The 14,437-nt window shown below is 39.9% G+C and overlaps 1 protein-coding gene across 2 annotated transcripts in view; it reads left to right on the top strand.

Annotated features, from left to right (window-relative positions):
• The window catches only part of ANKRD13B (ankyrin repeat domain 13B), a 1,471,566-nt gene that overhangs the window by 1,364,773 nt on the left and 92,356 nt on the right, over positions 1-14,437 (top strand). For both annotated transcript variants that reach the window (XM_044054460.1, XM_044054461.1), the window contains one exon: positions 8,622-8,774. In XM_044054460.1, coding sequence (XP_043910395.1) covers positions 8,622-8,774 — 153 coding nt within the window. The remainder of the gene's footprint in view (positions 1-8,621; positions 8,775-14,437) is intronic.

Here is a 14,437-nt window from a genome sequence, read left to right on the forward strand (position 1 = left end):
AACATTGCTTTGTGTTCTGTTGGGGTTTTTTTGTTCCCTTTCAGAAGGTCGAGCTTCTGAAATTCGAGCATATGGCTTCAGCCATATGCATTTTGAGATTTCAGCCGTTCGACATTCTAAAGGGGAACTATATATATATATATATATAGAGAGAGAGAGAGAGAGAGAGAGAGAGAGAGTTTCACTTCAGAATCCTGAAATATCACAATCTTGAATTTCAGAAAACGTCATACTCTGGAAGTCCAAAATCCTGAAAACTCAAAATCCTGAATCCCAAAAGACTGAAAATACACAGGATACATATACTGACTATAGAGAACACAAACCAGATTACATTCCAGCACATATAAGCAGGGGGGCAAGCCCCCTGCACCCCCATGTGGGGGGGGCTGCACCCCCACACCCCCCTGCTACTTAAATATATCAACTCCAAGATTGCACTTCACTACACTATCATGAGTTATGTTGCAGTATAGCAACTTAAAATGGAATGTTACTAAGGTTACAACAGGCAGTCATGAACACGTGATGGTATGTTTCCCATTTTTTTTCTGTTGAGTGTAAGCTTGGAGTTTATATTTTGGTTAGCAGGAGGGTGTGGGGGGAGCAGCCCCCCAAATGGAGAGGTGCAGGGGGGCTTACCCATACTTGGTGAAAAGTGCTATCCTTTGTCTTGTATGTGTCTCTGTGTGTCCTTGTACTGGAATATTGTCATTCTTTGTGTCCTGTATATTTTCAGAATTTTGTGATTCAGGATTTTGAGTTTTCAAGATTTTGAATTTTCAGAATTCTGGGTTCCACATTATATACAGAGAGAGATAGATATAATATTGAAAATCTGGGGTTGGTATTTAATATTAGCAAGCGATGTGGGAGGTGCAAGGGGGCTTGTCCCCCTCCATTAAATAGGTTTTCGATTTTATGGCCCCGATTCCAAAAGACCACCCACTTACACTGAGACCAGGCTGAGAGCATGTGTTTTGGAATCTGATTCCCTGTAGTAAGACTTTTTATAGATTGGCACTGATAGCAAGTCTTTCAGAATCAGGGCATCTTTTTTGGAATTTGGCCCTTTGTGTTTTTGACATTTTGTGTCTCAACATTTGTTTAATCAAATGGCATAGAACCATATCTAGATAGAGAGCTAGAGATATCACCCTGGATTAGATGTTTACAAGAAAACTCAGGGTTTCAGGATACTGCATCTGACATTAGGAGGAGATAATGCAGTGATTGATTCAATAAAAAACACTTCCAAGACAATACAGAAATCTCCTTAGTTTTCGACATTGTGTCTCCTAGCTGCACTGAAACTGAAAGACAACATATTTTTATGGCCTAGCCATAACGCAATTTAATTTTTCTGAAGTTTTGCATGTTACCCTCCTGTATTCCCATTTCCCCTGTTTAAATATATACATTTAAACAGTTACAACAGTGCATATACATTTTTGTTCTATTCCAGTAGGGTACAATGTGGATACATTTCAAACAGCACTTTGTAAATACTTCTTCAGCACACATCTGTACAAACCATCTTATATGACATACAGCTCTAATACATTTGTAACATAAACATCTTATATGAATCATGCTGATATTCATAAATGACATATAATTATTTATAAAATTCCAGATAGCTAGGCTGGCAGTATCTCCTTTCATGACACATAACAACACACATATGAATGTCTCAGAAATTAAGTCCCTAAGGCATAACACCTCAAAACCAAATGTTCTGATTATAGGCGACACAATAGCAAGACACACAGATGTGCCCCCTCACCAGGTTGAACAAGGAGAAGGTCATGGTCAACTGCTATCAGGTGCTAGGATCCATCAAATCACGTACACACTCAAGTCACTCAGCAACAATTACCGTTATGACTCTGTCATTGTACATGTTGGTGTAAATGACTTAAGAAGTACCTCCCTGGACTATATGAAGAGAGAGAGACACGACCAAGCTCTCAGATTATGTGTCTCAGGCAGGTATGTCCCTAGCCCTAAGCAGCATTTTACCTTCACCAAGGATGATGCCACAATACCAACAACAAATGATTGATTTCAATAATTGGCTTAGCTTTTGATGTCACTGCAGGAGGATCCAGTATCTATCTGCCTGGGGAGACATGGTTGACAGTCCATGCTGCTTTGCCAGAAATGGCTTTCACCTGTCTCCTCAAGGCTTTAGAATACTGGCAAAGACACTTTTTAGGCAAAGTTCAAACAACAAAACTTCTAACATTAAAGAAATCCACTAAAGACAAACTCAAGGTCATGCTGCTTAATGCTAAGAGCTTAAACTGCACTCCCTGGAAGCACTTCTCACCTTGGAAATACTGACGTTTGTGTAGTCACAGAGACTTGGTTCAAAGCCACTGAGAGCACTCTGGCCATACAAGGCTACAATGCTTTTTACACATCCACACCCCAAAATGAGCATGAAAGAACCAAAGGTGGTGGTGTATCCATATTCATCAAATCCAAAAACACCTCAAGACTAGTGAAACAGTACAACTCTCTGGAGATACTCCAGATCCAGTTAACTATAGGAAGAACACCCTTCTACATCATTGCTAGCTACAAGACCCCCACCATGAACCAGGAGAAGCACACCGCCTACCAGGACTTGCTAGAGTCACTCAACATACAGGCAAACACCCTGGTCATGGAAGATTTCAGCTATCCCTCCATTGATTGGGAAACCTACACAAGCATAAACATGATCACTACTAGGTTCCTGGAGTTTGTTAATTCAAATGCCCTGGAAAAGTTGGTCTGCACCCCCACAGGGGGTTCAAATGTCCTGGACCTAGTGCTCATCAGCATGGGGGTCATGGCACTAACCCTTGTGTGTTGCCCTCCCTGGTAGGGTCAGACAATAAATCTGTCTCATTTGAAGTAAAGATCAAACCTGACACCCCCATAGGAGTAAATAAACTAAAACATTTCTCCAAAGCAAACCATTGCCTACTAAGCGATGGTATAAAAAGTTTCAAAGCCCCTGCCAACATAGACAACAGCATTTCCTATGCAGAGGAGTATACAGTTGCCCTATATACCCACTTAAACAAATGCATTAACTCAGCTGTACCTAACAGGAATAAAACCAGGTCTTCCCGAAAGAACAAGCCACCCTGGTGGACTGTAATTATAAATAAGTTCTACAACAAAAGAAAGAAACTGATATCTAAGAACAGGAGGAACAAGCTCAATAGAGGAAGAATATCCTACACAGCTTGAACAAGAAAATCAGATATCTTTTTGAGTCCTCTAAGGCTAGCTATGAGCTAAATTAGCATCCCTAGCTAAAGACAATCACAAGGCATTCTTTATCTATGTCCGAGGGAATGCCCAGCTGTGTGCTTAACTTATAGTAAACGGTACCACTCACACTGAACCTGAGGAAATTGCCAACCAGCTAGCCAACAGATTTGGTGATAACTTCACCCCCCATCCCCACCTGACATACCCCAAATCATTCCCAACACCAGTCCTCTACCAAGCATCTCCAAAGAACAGGTCATACAAGCTTTTTCCAAGACTAAAAACACAGCCTCTATGGGACCAGATAACATACCAGGCTGCCTACTCGATAATCTAAAACAAGACCTAGTAGAACCCCTTGGCACTCTCTTTAACCATAGCCTGAAAACCGGCTTTGTCCCAACAGAGTGGAAAACAGCAACAGTAATCCCCTTGCACAAAGGAGGTCCATCAACTGACCCTGGGAACTATTGACCCATAAGCCTAACCAGCCTTATCTGCAAGGCCATGGAAAGAATCATTATGAACCTTATCCACAAGGACATAGGTGACCTTCAAACTCTTGACCCAACCGAGTTTGTCTTCATCAAGGGTAGATGTTGCTTATTAAACTTGGTGGACTTCTTTGAGAATGCCACCAAAGCCCTGGATGAAGGCAGAATGGTACATACCACATATCTTGATTTAGCTAAGGCTTTTTACACAATCCCACATTCAGGTATCATGGAGAAGCTTTCTCAGCTTGCAATCAACCCATACATTACTAGATGGGTAGCAAACTGGCTCACTGACAGAATGCACAGTGTCAAAGTTGGGGAGTCCACATCCACTAGTAGATCAGTTTCCAGCAGGGTACCACAAGGATCTGTGCTGGGCCCTCTACTGTTTGGAATCTATTTCTCTGAAGTGCAGGCAAAGGTAGATGGCCTGTGACTTACCAAGTCTGCAGATGACTGTAAACTGGGCACAGTCATAGAGTCCCCCAGTGATGTTACCATATTACAGAAAGGGCTGATGCAGTTGTCAAACTCATGGACTAAAACTTAACACAAAAAATGCCTCATTATCCCCTTTGGCAAAAAAGTACCCCTAATTATGATATAGATAGCTCCCCTCTAAGCACAAACTCAGTGGTATGAGACTTGGGAATACAGGTTGATAGCAATCTAAACTTCAATTCTCATGTATTCATAGTGGTAATAAAAGCATTCTATATTGTGCATCTCATAAATAAGGGCATCACATCCAAGACCAGGGAGGTTATAGCTCCTCTATACTCGGCCCTCATCAGACCACTAATCAAGTACAGTGCTTCCTTCTGTATGTACCTCACCAGACACCTGCAGCAACTGGAGAGACCACAGAGCTTTCTTACCTAGAGAATCCAGATTCCAAAACATCACATACATGAAAAGACTAATAGTCCTGTCATGTCCTCTATATTATACAAGGTACTGACAGGGGAATTGTGTCTAGCCTACAGAGCAGTCTCAGACTCTACCCTAATGGAATTGCTGCACATCCGCAAAATAAATGGGACAAAAATAACTTGCTCCAGAGATCTCAACCTAGCCTGTGACATCAACAGACTATGCTGGAGAGACAGATATAGCTCCCAGAGATTGCCTGTCTTCTGGAACAAGCTCTCACTCCACATGAAGTAGAGCTCCTCAGTGACCTTATTCAAGCGCAACCTCGACAACTGGATGGGCAACCATAAATTCATTATGGGGGTGGCACCTTTGTCTCTCATGGACAGGGCCAGTCAGTACTGATCACAGTATCAATCTGCAAACAACGACCATCTAAATCTGGTCAATAAGGGTGTGACATCCCTGTTGTGGGCCAGTGATCAAGGTACCTCAGTCCTCACCGCTGACACTGGTAGGGAACGTTCACTGAAAAAAATATACACACACAGTATTTTCAGATGAATTTCTCTGCACCAAGTATAATTTCCCTTAAGAGCACACAGGGAATGCACACTGCAGTCCTGGAGCTGGGCTTTCTCTTCAGGCCACAAATAAGACTTCCCACTGATCACTCCCACTGATCACTACAGAGATAAGACCCTAGCTGGGTGTTCTAAGCCAAGTCCTCTATCACCCTCTCTGGGAATCAGTGCTCTCAGTGTCCCTGTTCAAAGCAGCTGTTACACACACTCTCTTGAGATTTCGATTTTCACACACACACACACACACACACACACACACACACACACACACACACACACACACACACACACACACACCTGTGAAAGGCTGGTACAGCATATCTGCTCTGACACCTCCACCCAGACTATAAGTTAGATTTACTGCCACCAGAACACCTGAAACCAGCTACTTTAAGGCTCTTACAAGGGTACCCAATTACACTTAGTAAAATCGGTACTTATACAATTGGTTGTGCTAACCAAGCAGCAAGACTTTCAAGAATGTCTAGCCACAGTGCCACTAAATAAATGCAAGTACTCTCAAAGGTTAAATATTTTCTAAAAGACCAGCAGCAATGAAATGTTTAGACATATTTAGTAATAAATAATAAAACAAATGAAAATACTGAATATCTATTTACAATAAACACCAGAGCTTCAATTACAAGAAATATAAAAAACAACACAGACGGAAAGACTCAAACAGACACAGAAAAAAATACATTTACCTAATATCACTATATTTTCCTAACTGACTGAAGAATTACAGCAAGGCAAGATGAAGATGGATGGGTGTCTTTGTCAGGTCCCAAAATCAGAGTGCACTCATCACATCTCCCATATTCAAATACAATTTTAGTGCTGGCTACAGAATGACATCACATCTGATCACTTGACTGTGTGGTTCCCACACTACACCCTCATTAGAAACTGACCCCGGGGTCTGGCACTGATGTGTCATAATCCACACATAGAACTTTAGATAAGGTTTCTTACAGCATCCGGAAACTGTAAAACAATTCCAACACTTCCACCCTTCCTGCAGAAACTAACAAGCTATTCTCTGGCAGCATTCAGACCTGTGAGATAAAATTTTTATGGCCTAAACCAAGTCATTTAATTTCAGGATATTTTTCTTAATGTTAGCTGGGCTGAGCTTAACTCTTTCCCTTCCAGTATCCTCTGTTAGTCCAGCAGGACCCACTGAGAATACATTCTTAACACAAGCAACTTTAATAATACATTTTTTACACAACCATCTGTACAAATTAGTGTGATATTCTAATGACATATAATTCTGTACAAAACTCCAGCTAGCTATGCTGGCATATGTTACACATGCACTGCCCTACTCTCAGTGGCACAGCTGGCGCTACCTCACATCATCATAAGGGGTATTCAGGTTTTTACATGGCTAGGCTTGTAAAGGCCACAGGGCCATTAGCCTAGTTACCTCCTATGAACCTATGAGCCTATGAATATCAAACATCACTCTTCAACTTTAAATTTATGTTTTGCAGGAGAACAAGCTCTCTGCCCCCCCCCCCCCATGAGCAAGCTTCATATACCTCTAGTCTTGCATATACCAGCACTGAGATTGCCATACCTCAGAGAAAAGGGAATATTCTTTGAAATGGCGATCTCAGACTTAGTATATGTAAGTCCAGATTTCTGGTCATTCAGTGTCCACATTTCAGGGCTCAGCAGTCCAAGTTCCAACATTTTAAAATGCTTTCTATTTAAAATGATGGCTTTGAAAGCAGCTACTGTTTACTGATTTACTGCAGCATTGCAGTGAAGTCCAGCACAGTGACAGGCGTTTATGTATAGTACCATTCTTGACTGCAGGTATTGAATTTTATTGAAGGTATTAACACATCTTGTGTGCAAATTTCAGAGTATAAATTTGTGAGAATCAGATGTACAGGAAGTGGTTTCAGAAAGATATGCGCTTGAAACATTTTCCATGTGCTGTTTATTAAATCTCTGATGTCTTTTACATGGTGCTACAGGGTCATCAGAAACACAAATAAATAAAGAGACAAGTAACCAGATGACTTTACAAGTGGAAACAACAACAATGTATGTCCCACTGACAATTTTTTATTTATTCAATATCCAAGTAGGTGCACTATTAGAAAATTACCATTGAGAGATGCAACATGAACAATAATCATAGTTGATAAATATCAAGATTGTGAACAGAAGTTATGCTAAGATATACAATAATGTATTGCAAAGTCTAGAAATAAGGTAGGATAAATAAATGAGTTACATTTTGTCAGCATGTAAGACTGCTTTTATGTATAACATATACTGTTAATTGTACAAGCAATCTTGATAGAAAATAATGTAAGATGGATGAGGAAAGCATTAAGCTTCTGGAGAGGAATGCAAAATGTTTACATTTTCTTCTTTCCAGCCAATGTGTTTTTGACTTTCTCCTTAAAATGGCTAAAAACTGTGGCTGAGAGGGTATGGATCCATTTCTTTGGGGAGAGAATATATTATTATGGTCTGTAACACAAAAGGGAAAAACAGCAGTAGAGTAAGCAGCCTGGCATCCTTAATCAGGTAATCTGATCTTTCATTTTAAATGCACTGTTTTTACTATGAGCCAAAATCTGTATGCCACCTCCCCCCTTACATGAAGAGAGTGGGACCCCAATGGAGTATCCTTCTCTACTGTGACTTGTGTATAAAAAGCACCTACAATACTGGAGGAGGTGTGATTCAAGCTGAGAGGAATAACAGGTAGATGAGCAGGTGACTTACCTCAACAGGACAGTAGGAACCTGGTGATGCAGCAGTGGCCTTTCATGGAAGCTGGGAGGGAGTTGTCCATGGTCATGAAGTATAGACTATGGACAAGGCATACTACATCTTGGGGTAAGAAATGTGGAATAGCTATGAAATGCTTGTTTTCAAGACACTGAAGCCCATGTTTCTGTGGTGGGTAATAATTAATGGGCATTACACAGAAATAGCCCTCCTTCTGTGTGATAACTATAGTTACCAGCTGCCCTGTTTAACACATTGGGAGGGGGTGAAAAGAGAGGAATATATATATATATATGTATACAAACACACACACACACACACACACACACACACACACACACACACACACACACACACACACACACACACACACACACACACACACACACATAGAGTGTTTCTTAGTAGGTGAAATATATCATGCTAACTACAAGGAGAAATTAAGGAACATAGCAGAACGCAGTATAATAAGGGGTGGAAATTAATAATAGGAACGAAAGGAATTAGTTTCTATACATTTTAGTCTCATATATTCTGTTTTTGCCTGATCAACAGTGACTTTAAACACATTTGCTGTATTGTGGTTTTAGTGATTCCATAAGTGAAAAAAAAATGATTTTCTTCATTATTTTTACAGAAATCCCAATCTTCCACATTCTTAATGCTCGGATAACCTTTGGGAATCTGAATGGATGTGATGAACCAGTGAGCTCTGTGCGGCAGAGTCCAAACAGCGAGACTCCATCACCTGGCAGTGACACATCCAGTGTCAGCAGCTCCAGTTCCATGAGTATGTAACCAGATCCAGAACTTAAATGTCCCTGTCTGAGAGAAAAAAAATAGGATGACAGGGTATACTTATTGAGAGAAGGTCCTTGAATCTTATATATATTATTCAGTTAAAGAGAAATGGGTCCTAAGACTACATTAGGAATGATTGATCAGGTAATGTGGACAAGAAATTATTCAACGCAACTGAAGACAGTAATACAGAGGTAGTAAGAAAATTGATCATGTGTTTGCAGTATCCATTAAAGCTTCTAAGTAGTAACGCCATCATCTATACATGTCATTTTCAGCTGGTACAGCATGACATATTTCTAGAAGAAGTGAGCATAAGCTTTTAAAACCTGTGTACCTCATGGCATTAGTAGTATTACTAGAAGAAATAGTAGCTGCCTAGTCTTGTACCTTTAAGTTACATACTTACTCTGTCCTTAAGTAAAATAACTTACCATCACTCTAGGAAAAAAACAGTTATGGCCCTGTTTAAAAATAAGGGCTCCAGACAAAATGTAAATTATAGCAGTTTGCTAAATTCTTTGCTTAAATTAACGGAAATTGTATACACAACAGGTTTTTAAGAAGTTAAATTTATAGGTGGGGTAAATGCATTTAGGATAGCTACACAAGGAGTATGTCTAATGCAATTCATCTGCATTATTTTCATCTGCAGCTTTTCAGTAGTTTTGTTCCACTGGATAAGATTCCAGTAGATGTCTCAGTGTCTTTGGATAATGTCAGCCATGGCAACTAAATTAAGAAGCTGTCAACTGTGAGCTTCTCTGAGTTAATAGCACATTTCTCTGAGTAATAGATTGGTTATGGGACAGAAACTGAGGAATGAAGATTTGTGAGCATTTTAGTGATGCCAAAATGTAGAATAGCAAGGTTTTATCTTGCCACCAGATGTATTTAATATCTACACATACAAAGTAGGAGTATCATCACAGGCAGTCCACATTTGGTATGTGTCATCACAGGCAATCCACATTTGGCATGCATCATCACAGGCAGTCCACATTTGGCATGTATCATCACAGGCAGTCCACATTTGGCATGTATCATCACAGGCAGTCCACATTTGGCATGTAGATGAACGTGATTGCTGCTACTTGTGAAAACTAAATTTAGTGTCATAAGCTTATGTTTAATCAATGTAAAAGTTAGCTGTCATATTGGTACAGATGTGCTCAATATTGTTGGTATCAGTAGGTATTTAAGCATCATAGCAGATGATACAGGGGGTAATATGTAGTATAACAGAGTGTTTACCAGGAAATTATACTTCAAGAGGTATGTATAAATAATTGTAAAGAGGGATATTCAGAAACACACAGTGTATAATACAATTCAATTTCTAGTAGGATTGCTCAGTGCAGTATGAGGGAGCAATTAAAAGACAGCCGTAGCACAACAACATTATTAAAACTCTAGCAAGCAGCACTACAGTGGTCTGCTGGATAATGCTGCATGTAAATGCAGCAGTCTAGGGGTGTCGCCAAAGCCAGATCATGCTCAAATAGACCCCTAGGCATGGTAATGGATCTGCCCTCCCCCCGCAGAAGCCGCTCCGCCCCTGTGCAGCCATACCAGTGTCCCATTACTTGGCTATTTCTCCTTCACATAAACACTGTTCAAACCTGTCAGTGTGCATATTACTTTCTTCTTTACTTCTACAATGATTCCAGATATTTGGATATAATTTAAAACTCTCATTTCAAATTTTATAGCACAAATAGCATTACACATTTGCTAAGCAAAATAATGCAGGCAAACAATAAAAACAGACTTGGTATTAACACTTCTCTGCTCTTGAAACTACTTTAGTTGGAATGGCATTGAAACGCACATTCAAAGAAAATGCATCTGGTCAGTGGCGGATTAAATTTACCTTTGGGCTTTTTTCAAACACATTTAGGACCATGTATGCATGCATGTGTTCTTTGATTCATTTCCTGATTGTATTAAATTATATTCTGTGTGTAATACAGCACCACTTGTTAGAGTATGTTTTAAATGTGTAGTTTTGAACATTTTTCCAGTAAGCAGTGAAGCAAAACATATGAACCAACAATGACAAAACTGCTCATTTCAGAACATTTCAACCATAAAGGCCCCTTAAACTTCTGTCATTACAATCCACACATATCGGTCAATGTGCACAATCTCTGCAGAAGTAAAAGTCATCTGAATAATTCCACATTAAAGAGAAATGTAAATAATGAAGAGGATGTGACTAGCGAACCACTTTATATTTCAGTGTTTCATCTACAAATTAAGTACCTGCTGCCCTTGAAAAATAAATGACCTGTGTTACATTAAAAAAGGTAAGCTGCTAATATTGCAATAGGGAATGGATGGCAAATGGACAACAGGTTCATAGTTACTAGGCATCTCATCCAAAGGATGACAGATTCAGGACTGCAGCACCCCACTCCACCCCTAAAGTACAACACACTATCAACAATTTGTATACATGATGTGGGAGTAGAACCCACAGACTTCTGCATTAAAAGCAAGTATGCTACCTATTGTGCTACGTACACTGCTTTCAAACTCTTTAGCACAAAGTAATGACCATTTGCTAAACAAAACATCTGCACATTGAAAACAGACAGAATGGGCAACAGTAAACTTCTCTTCTCTTGGAAGCTCACACTTCCTAGAAAATGTACTGAAGGTCATAGTTCCTTGAAAATGTACTGAAACTCACATCACAATTCTTTGAAAATGCACTGAAACTCACAATTCCTTGAAAATGCACCAAAACTAATAGTCTGGTAGTTGGTGTAGAGGATTCAGGCATTTGTCTCCCGTAACTAAGGTACAGGATTTGAACTTGAGCCTGGTTACCTGGTTAAATTAACTAACCTGTCACCCCTAACTAGACCATTTTACACACAAACACACACACACTCACATACACACACACACACACACACACACACACACACACACACACACACACACACACACACACACACACACACAGTGTTCTCCACTAACCTCAATCATCTGGAAAATCTATGCTGCGCATTTCAAAAAATTGCATGCTCCCCTCTGTTCCAGTTTAAATGTGCATGTGTTGTACTGAAGACAGACATACAGATGCTGCTAAGGACACACTCTACATGCATCCTTAAGGAAGAAATGTAGTGCATGTGGAGTGTGTTCCTAAAGAAGAAATGTAAGTTTGTGTCAACACCCCAACCAGTGGGCCCTAGGCAATTGCCTTGGTTGCCTAGTGCTGGAACTGTCTCTGGGTGTGGGTAATGTAAATTAGCCATATGCTCTATCCCAGAATCTTACACCTAAATTAAAATAGCACAGTAGAGTAATCCCTGTTTTGGAGCAGACGGTAGGAACTGAATGTTTGTTTTATGATGTATGACCATGAGTGTCTATGGCAGCAGCAGTGGGGCAGTTAGCATGACAGCAGGCAAATACCAGAAGGGTGTGTCTGTATGTATGTATATGTAAGAGAGCATCAGTGCGACTGTATCAGTGTATCTGTGTATGTGTCAATTAGAGTGTCTGTGTGACTCTGTATGTGTGTGGGTGGGGGACATAATTATGACTGTTTCGGTGTATGTGCCCATATGTGCCTGTCAATGCGCTTGTGTAACCATGTGTGTATGTGTGTGTGTGTGTGTGTGTGTGTGTGTGTGTGTGTGTGTGTGTGTGCATAATTTTGACTATTTTAGTGAATGTGTGTGTATGTGTCTGTCAGGGTGTCTATGTGACTCTGTGTGTGGGGGGAGGGGGGAAAGATTGAAACTATGTCAGAGTGTGTGTGAGCATATGTGTCTGTTAGGGGTGTGTGTGTGTGTGTGTGTGTGTGTGTGTGTGTGTGTGTGTGTGTGTGTGTGTGTGTGTGTGTGTGTGTGTGTGCGTGTGTGTGTGCATTTGTGTGTGGTGAGAGGGCATGATTGTGACTTATGTGTTTGTCAGGGTGTTTGTGTGACTGTGTATGTGCACACACAAGTGTGTGTGTGTGTGTGTGTGTGTGTGTGTGTGTGTGTGTGTGTGTGTGTGTGTGTGTGTGTGTGTGCATAATTTTGACTATTGTAGTTATGTGTGCATATGTGTCTGTCAGGGTGTCTATGTGACCCTGTGTGTGGGGGGAGGGGGGAAAGATTGAAACTATGTCAGAGTGTGTGTGAGCGTGTGTGTGTGTGTGTGTGTGTATGTGTGCATGTATGTGTGTGTGTGTGTGTGTGTGTGTGTGTGTGTGTGTGTGTGTGTGTGTGTGTGCTTATGTACAACAGCACTGCATCAGCTTGTAGGGGGGATACTAATGCAGTTTGTTAAATGAGTGTCTACTCTATGTGGCTGTTGCACATCTCTGAATCATTAGTTAGCTCCCTTCTGCTACTAGAACACAATGTTGAAGTACTATTAGTAATGTAGACATAATATTCCTGAATACCCCCTCCCCAAAAAGAGTGAAACTCAAGAGCTTACCTCCCCCCTCCCCAAAAAGAGTGAAACTCAAGAGCTCTTAATTATTCACAGACACATATATATTGAGAAATATAATTTGTTAGAAATTCTTATATCAGGTAATATTCTTCATAGTAATGGATTTTCCTAACTATGTATTTTCATGAGTTAGGTAGAAAATTTTAATTTGCAGTGTTGAATACTGCCTTCATAAACAGTACAGTTTAAAAACAGTGTGTGATGTGCAGGCAATGGTATTACAAGTCTGTAATTAAGCTGATTGTTTCATATAAAAAGTGCTCTCCATGTATTATAAATCGGTATTAGCACATGTTGAAGATGTATGCCTTACAGCCATAAAGACCTGGTTGCATTTTAAAGTCTACTAGCTCAATGAATAATGTATTTATTATTCCTTTCTACAGTGGATTAGTTAGACCATTTTTGTAAAGATTTGTCTCTGTGGAGATCAATAAATGTCACTTAAGAAATATTTTATTACCTGTATTCTAAAATAACATCTAATTTTAACATCTTTGTCAGGGCATTAAAAGCACAGCTTGTGAAAGAAACAAAACTGCAGGCATTTAAAACATCAGTACACATTAAAGGCAGCTGAAACCATGTTCTAACTACATTAAGACAGCTAAGTGTAGAGGGTTGCATCAGTCACAAATGTGAACACATTTAAAGGCAACACTCTCAAAGGAAGCTAAATAAATAAGACATTGGCTGAATTCTTTTTAAGATAACACAAACGTATATTATAAGCATATAACACATTTAGCCAGATTCTAAATGTGTAAATTAAAAAAGAAAGAGAAATATTGGAAACACTGAAAACTGACAAGATTGCCAGCACAGACAACTTGTCAGTTTTGAGTGACTTAGATATAATAATTTAGACAGCAGCTTCATAATAAATGAATCAAAATGTGATCGCATAGTGCTTGCCAGAAACCAAGTACTTGAATGCACATCTTTACAAATGACCCATGAACTGGGTGCAATGAAGCTGGTTAACTTAAAGTTTGCAGTTTACATTGTATCTAATTACGGAGTAAGTGTAGCTTTGGACACGTGTCCACGTGTACCATGTCTTTCATTTAATTTTCCACCAGCAGTTGACTTACTAGGTGAACAAAGCTTTCTGCTTGTCACCAGTCTGCTGTTCTGACTGAGACTGAAAGGGGGGTTAGTGTGCAGTTGAGAAGGCACAGGGAGTGC

The sequence above is a fragment of the Protopterus annectens genome, chromosome 13.part0 (genome assembly GCF_019279795.1).
Source record: "Protopterus annectens isolate FY-2018-M chromosome 13.part0, PAN1.0, whole genome shotgun sequence".
Lineage (NCBI taxonomy): Eukaryota > Metazoa > Chordata > Ceratodontiformes > Protopteridae > Protopterus > Protopterus annectens.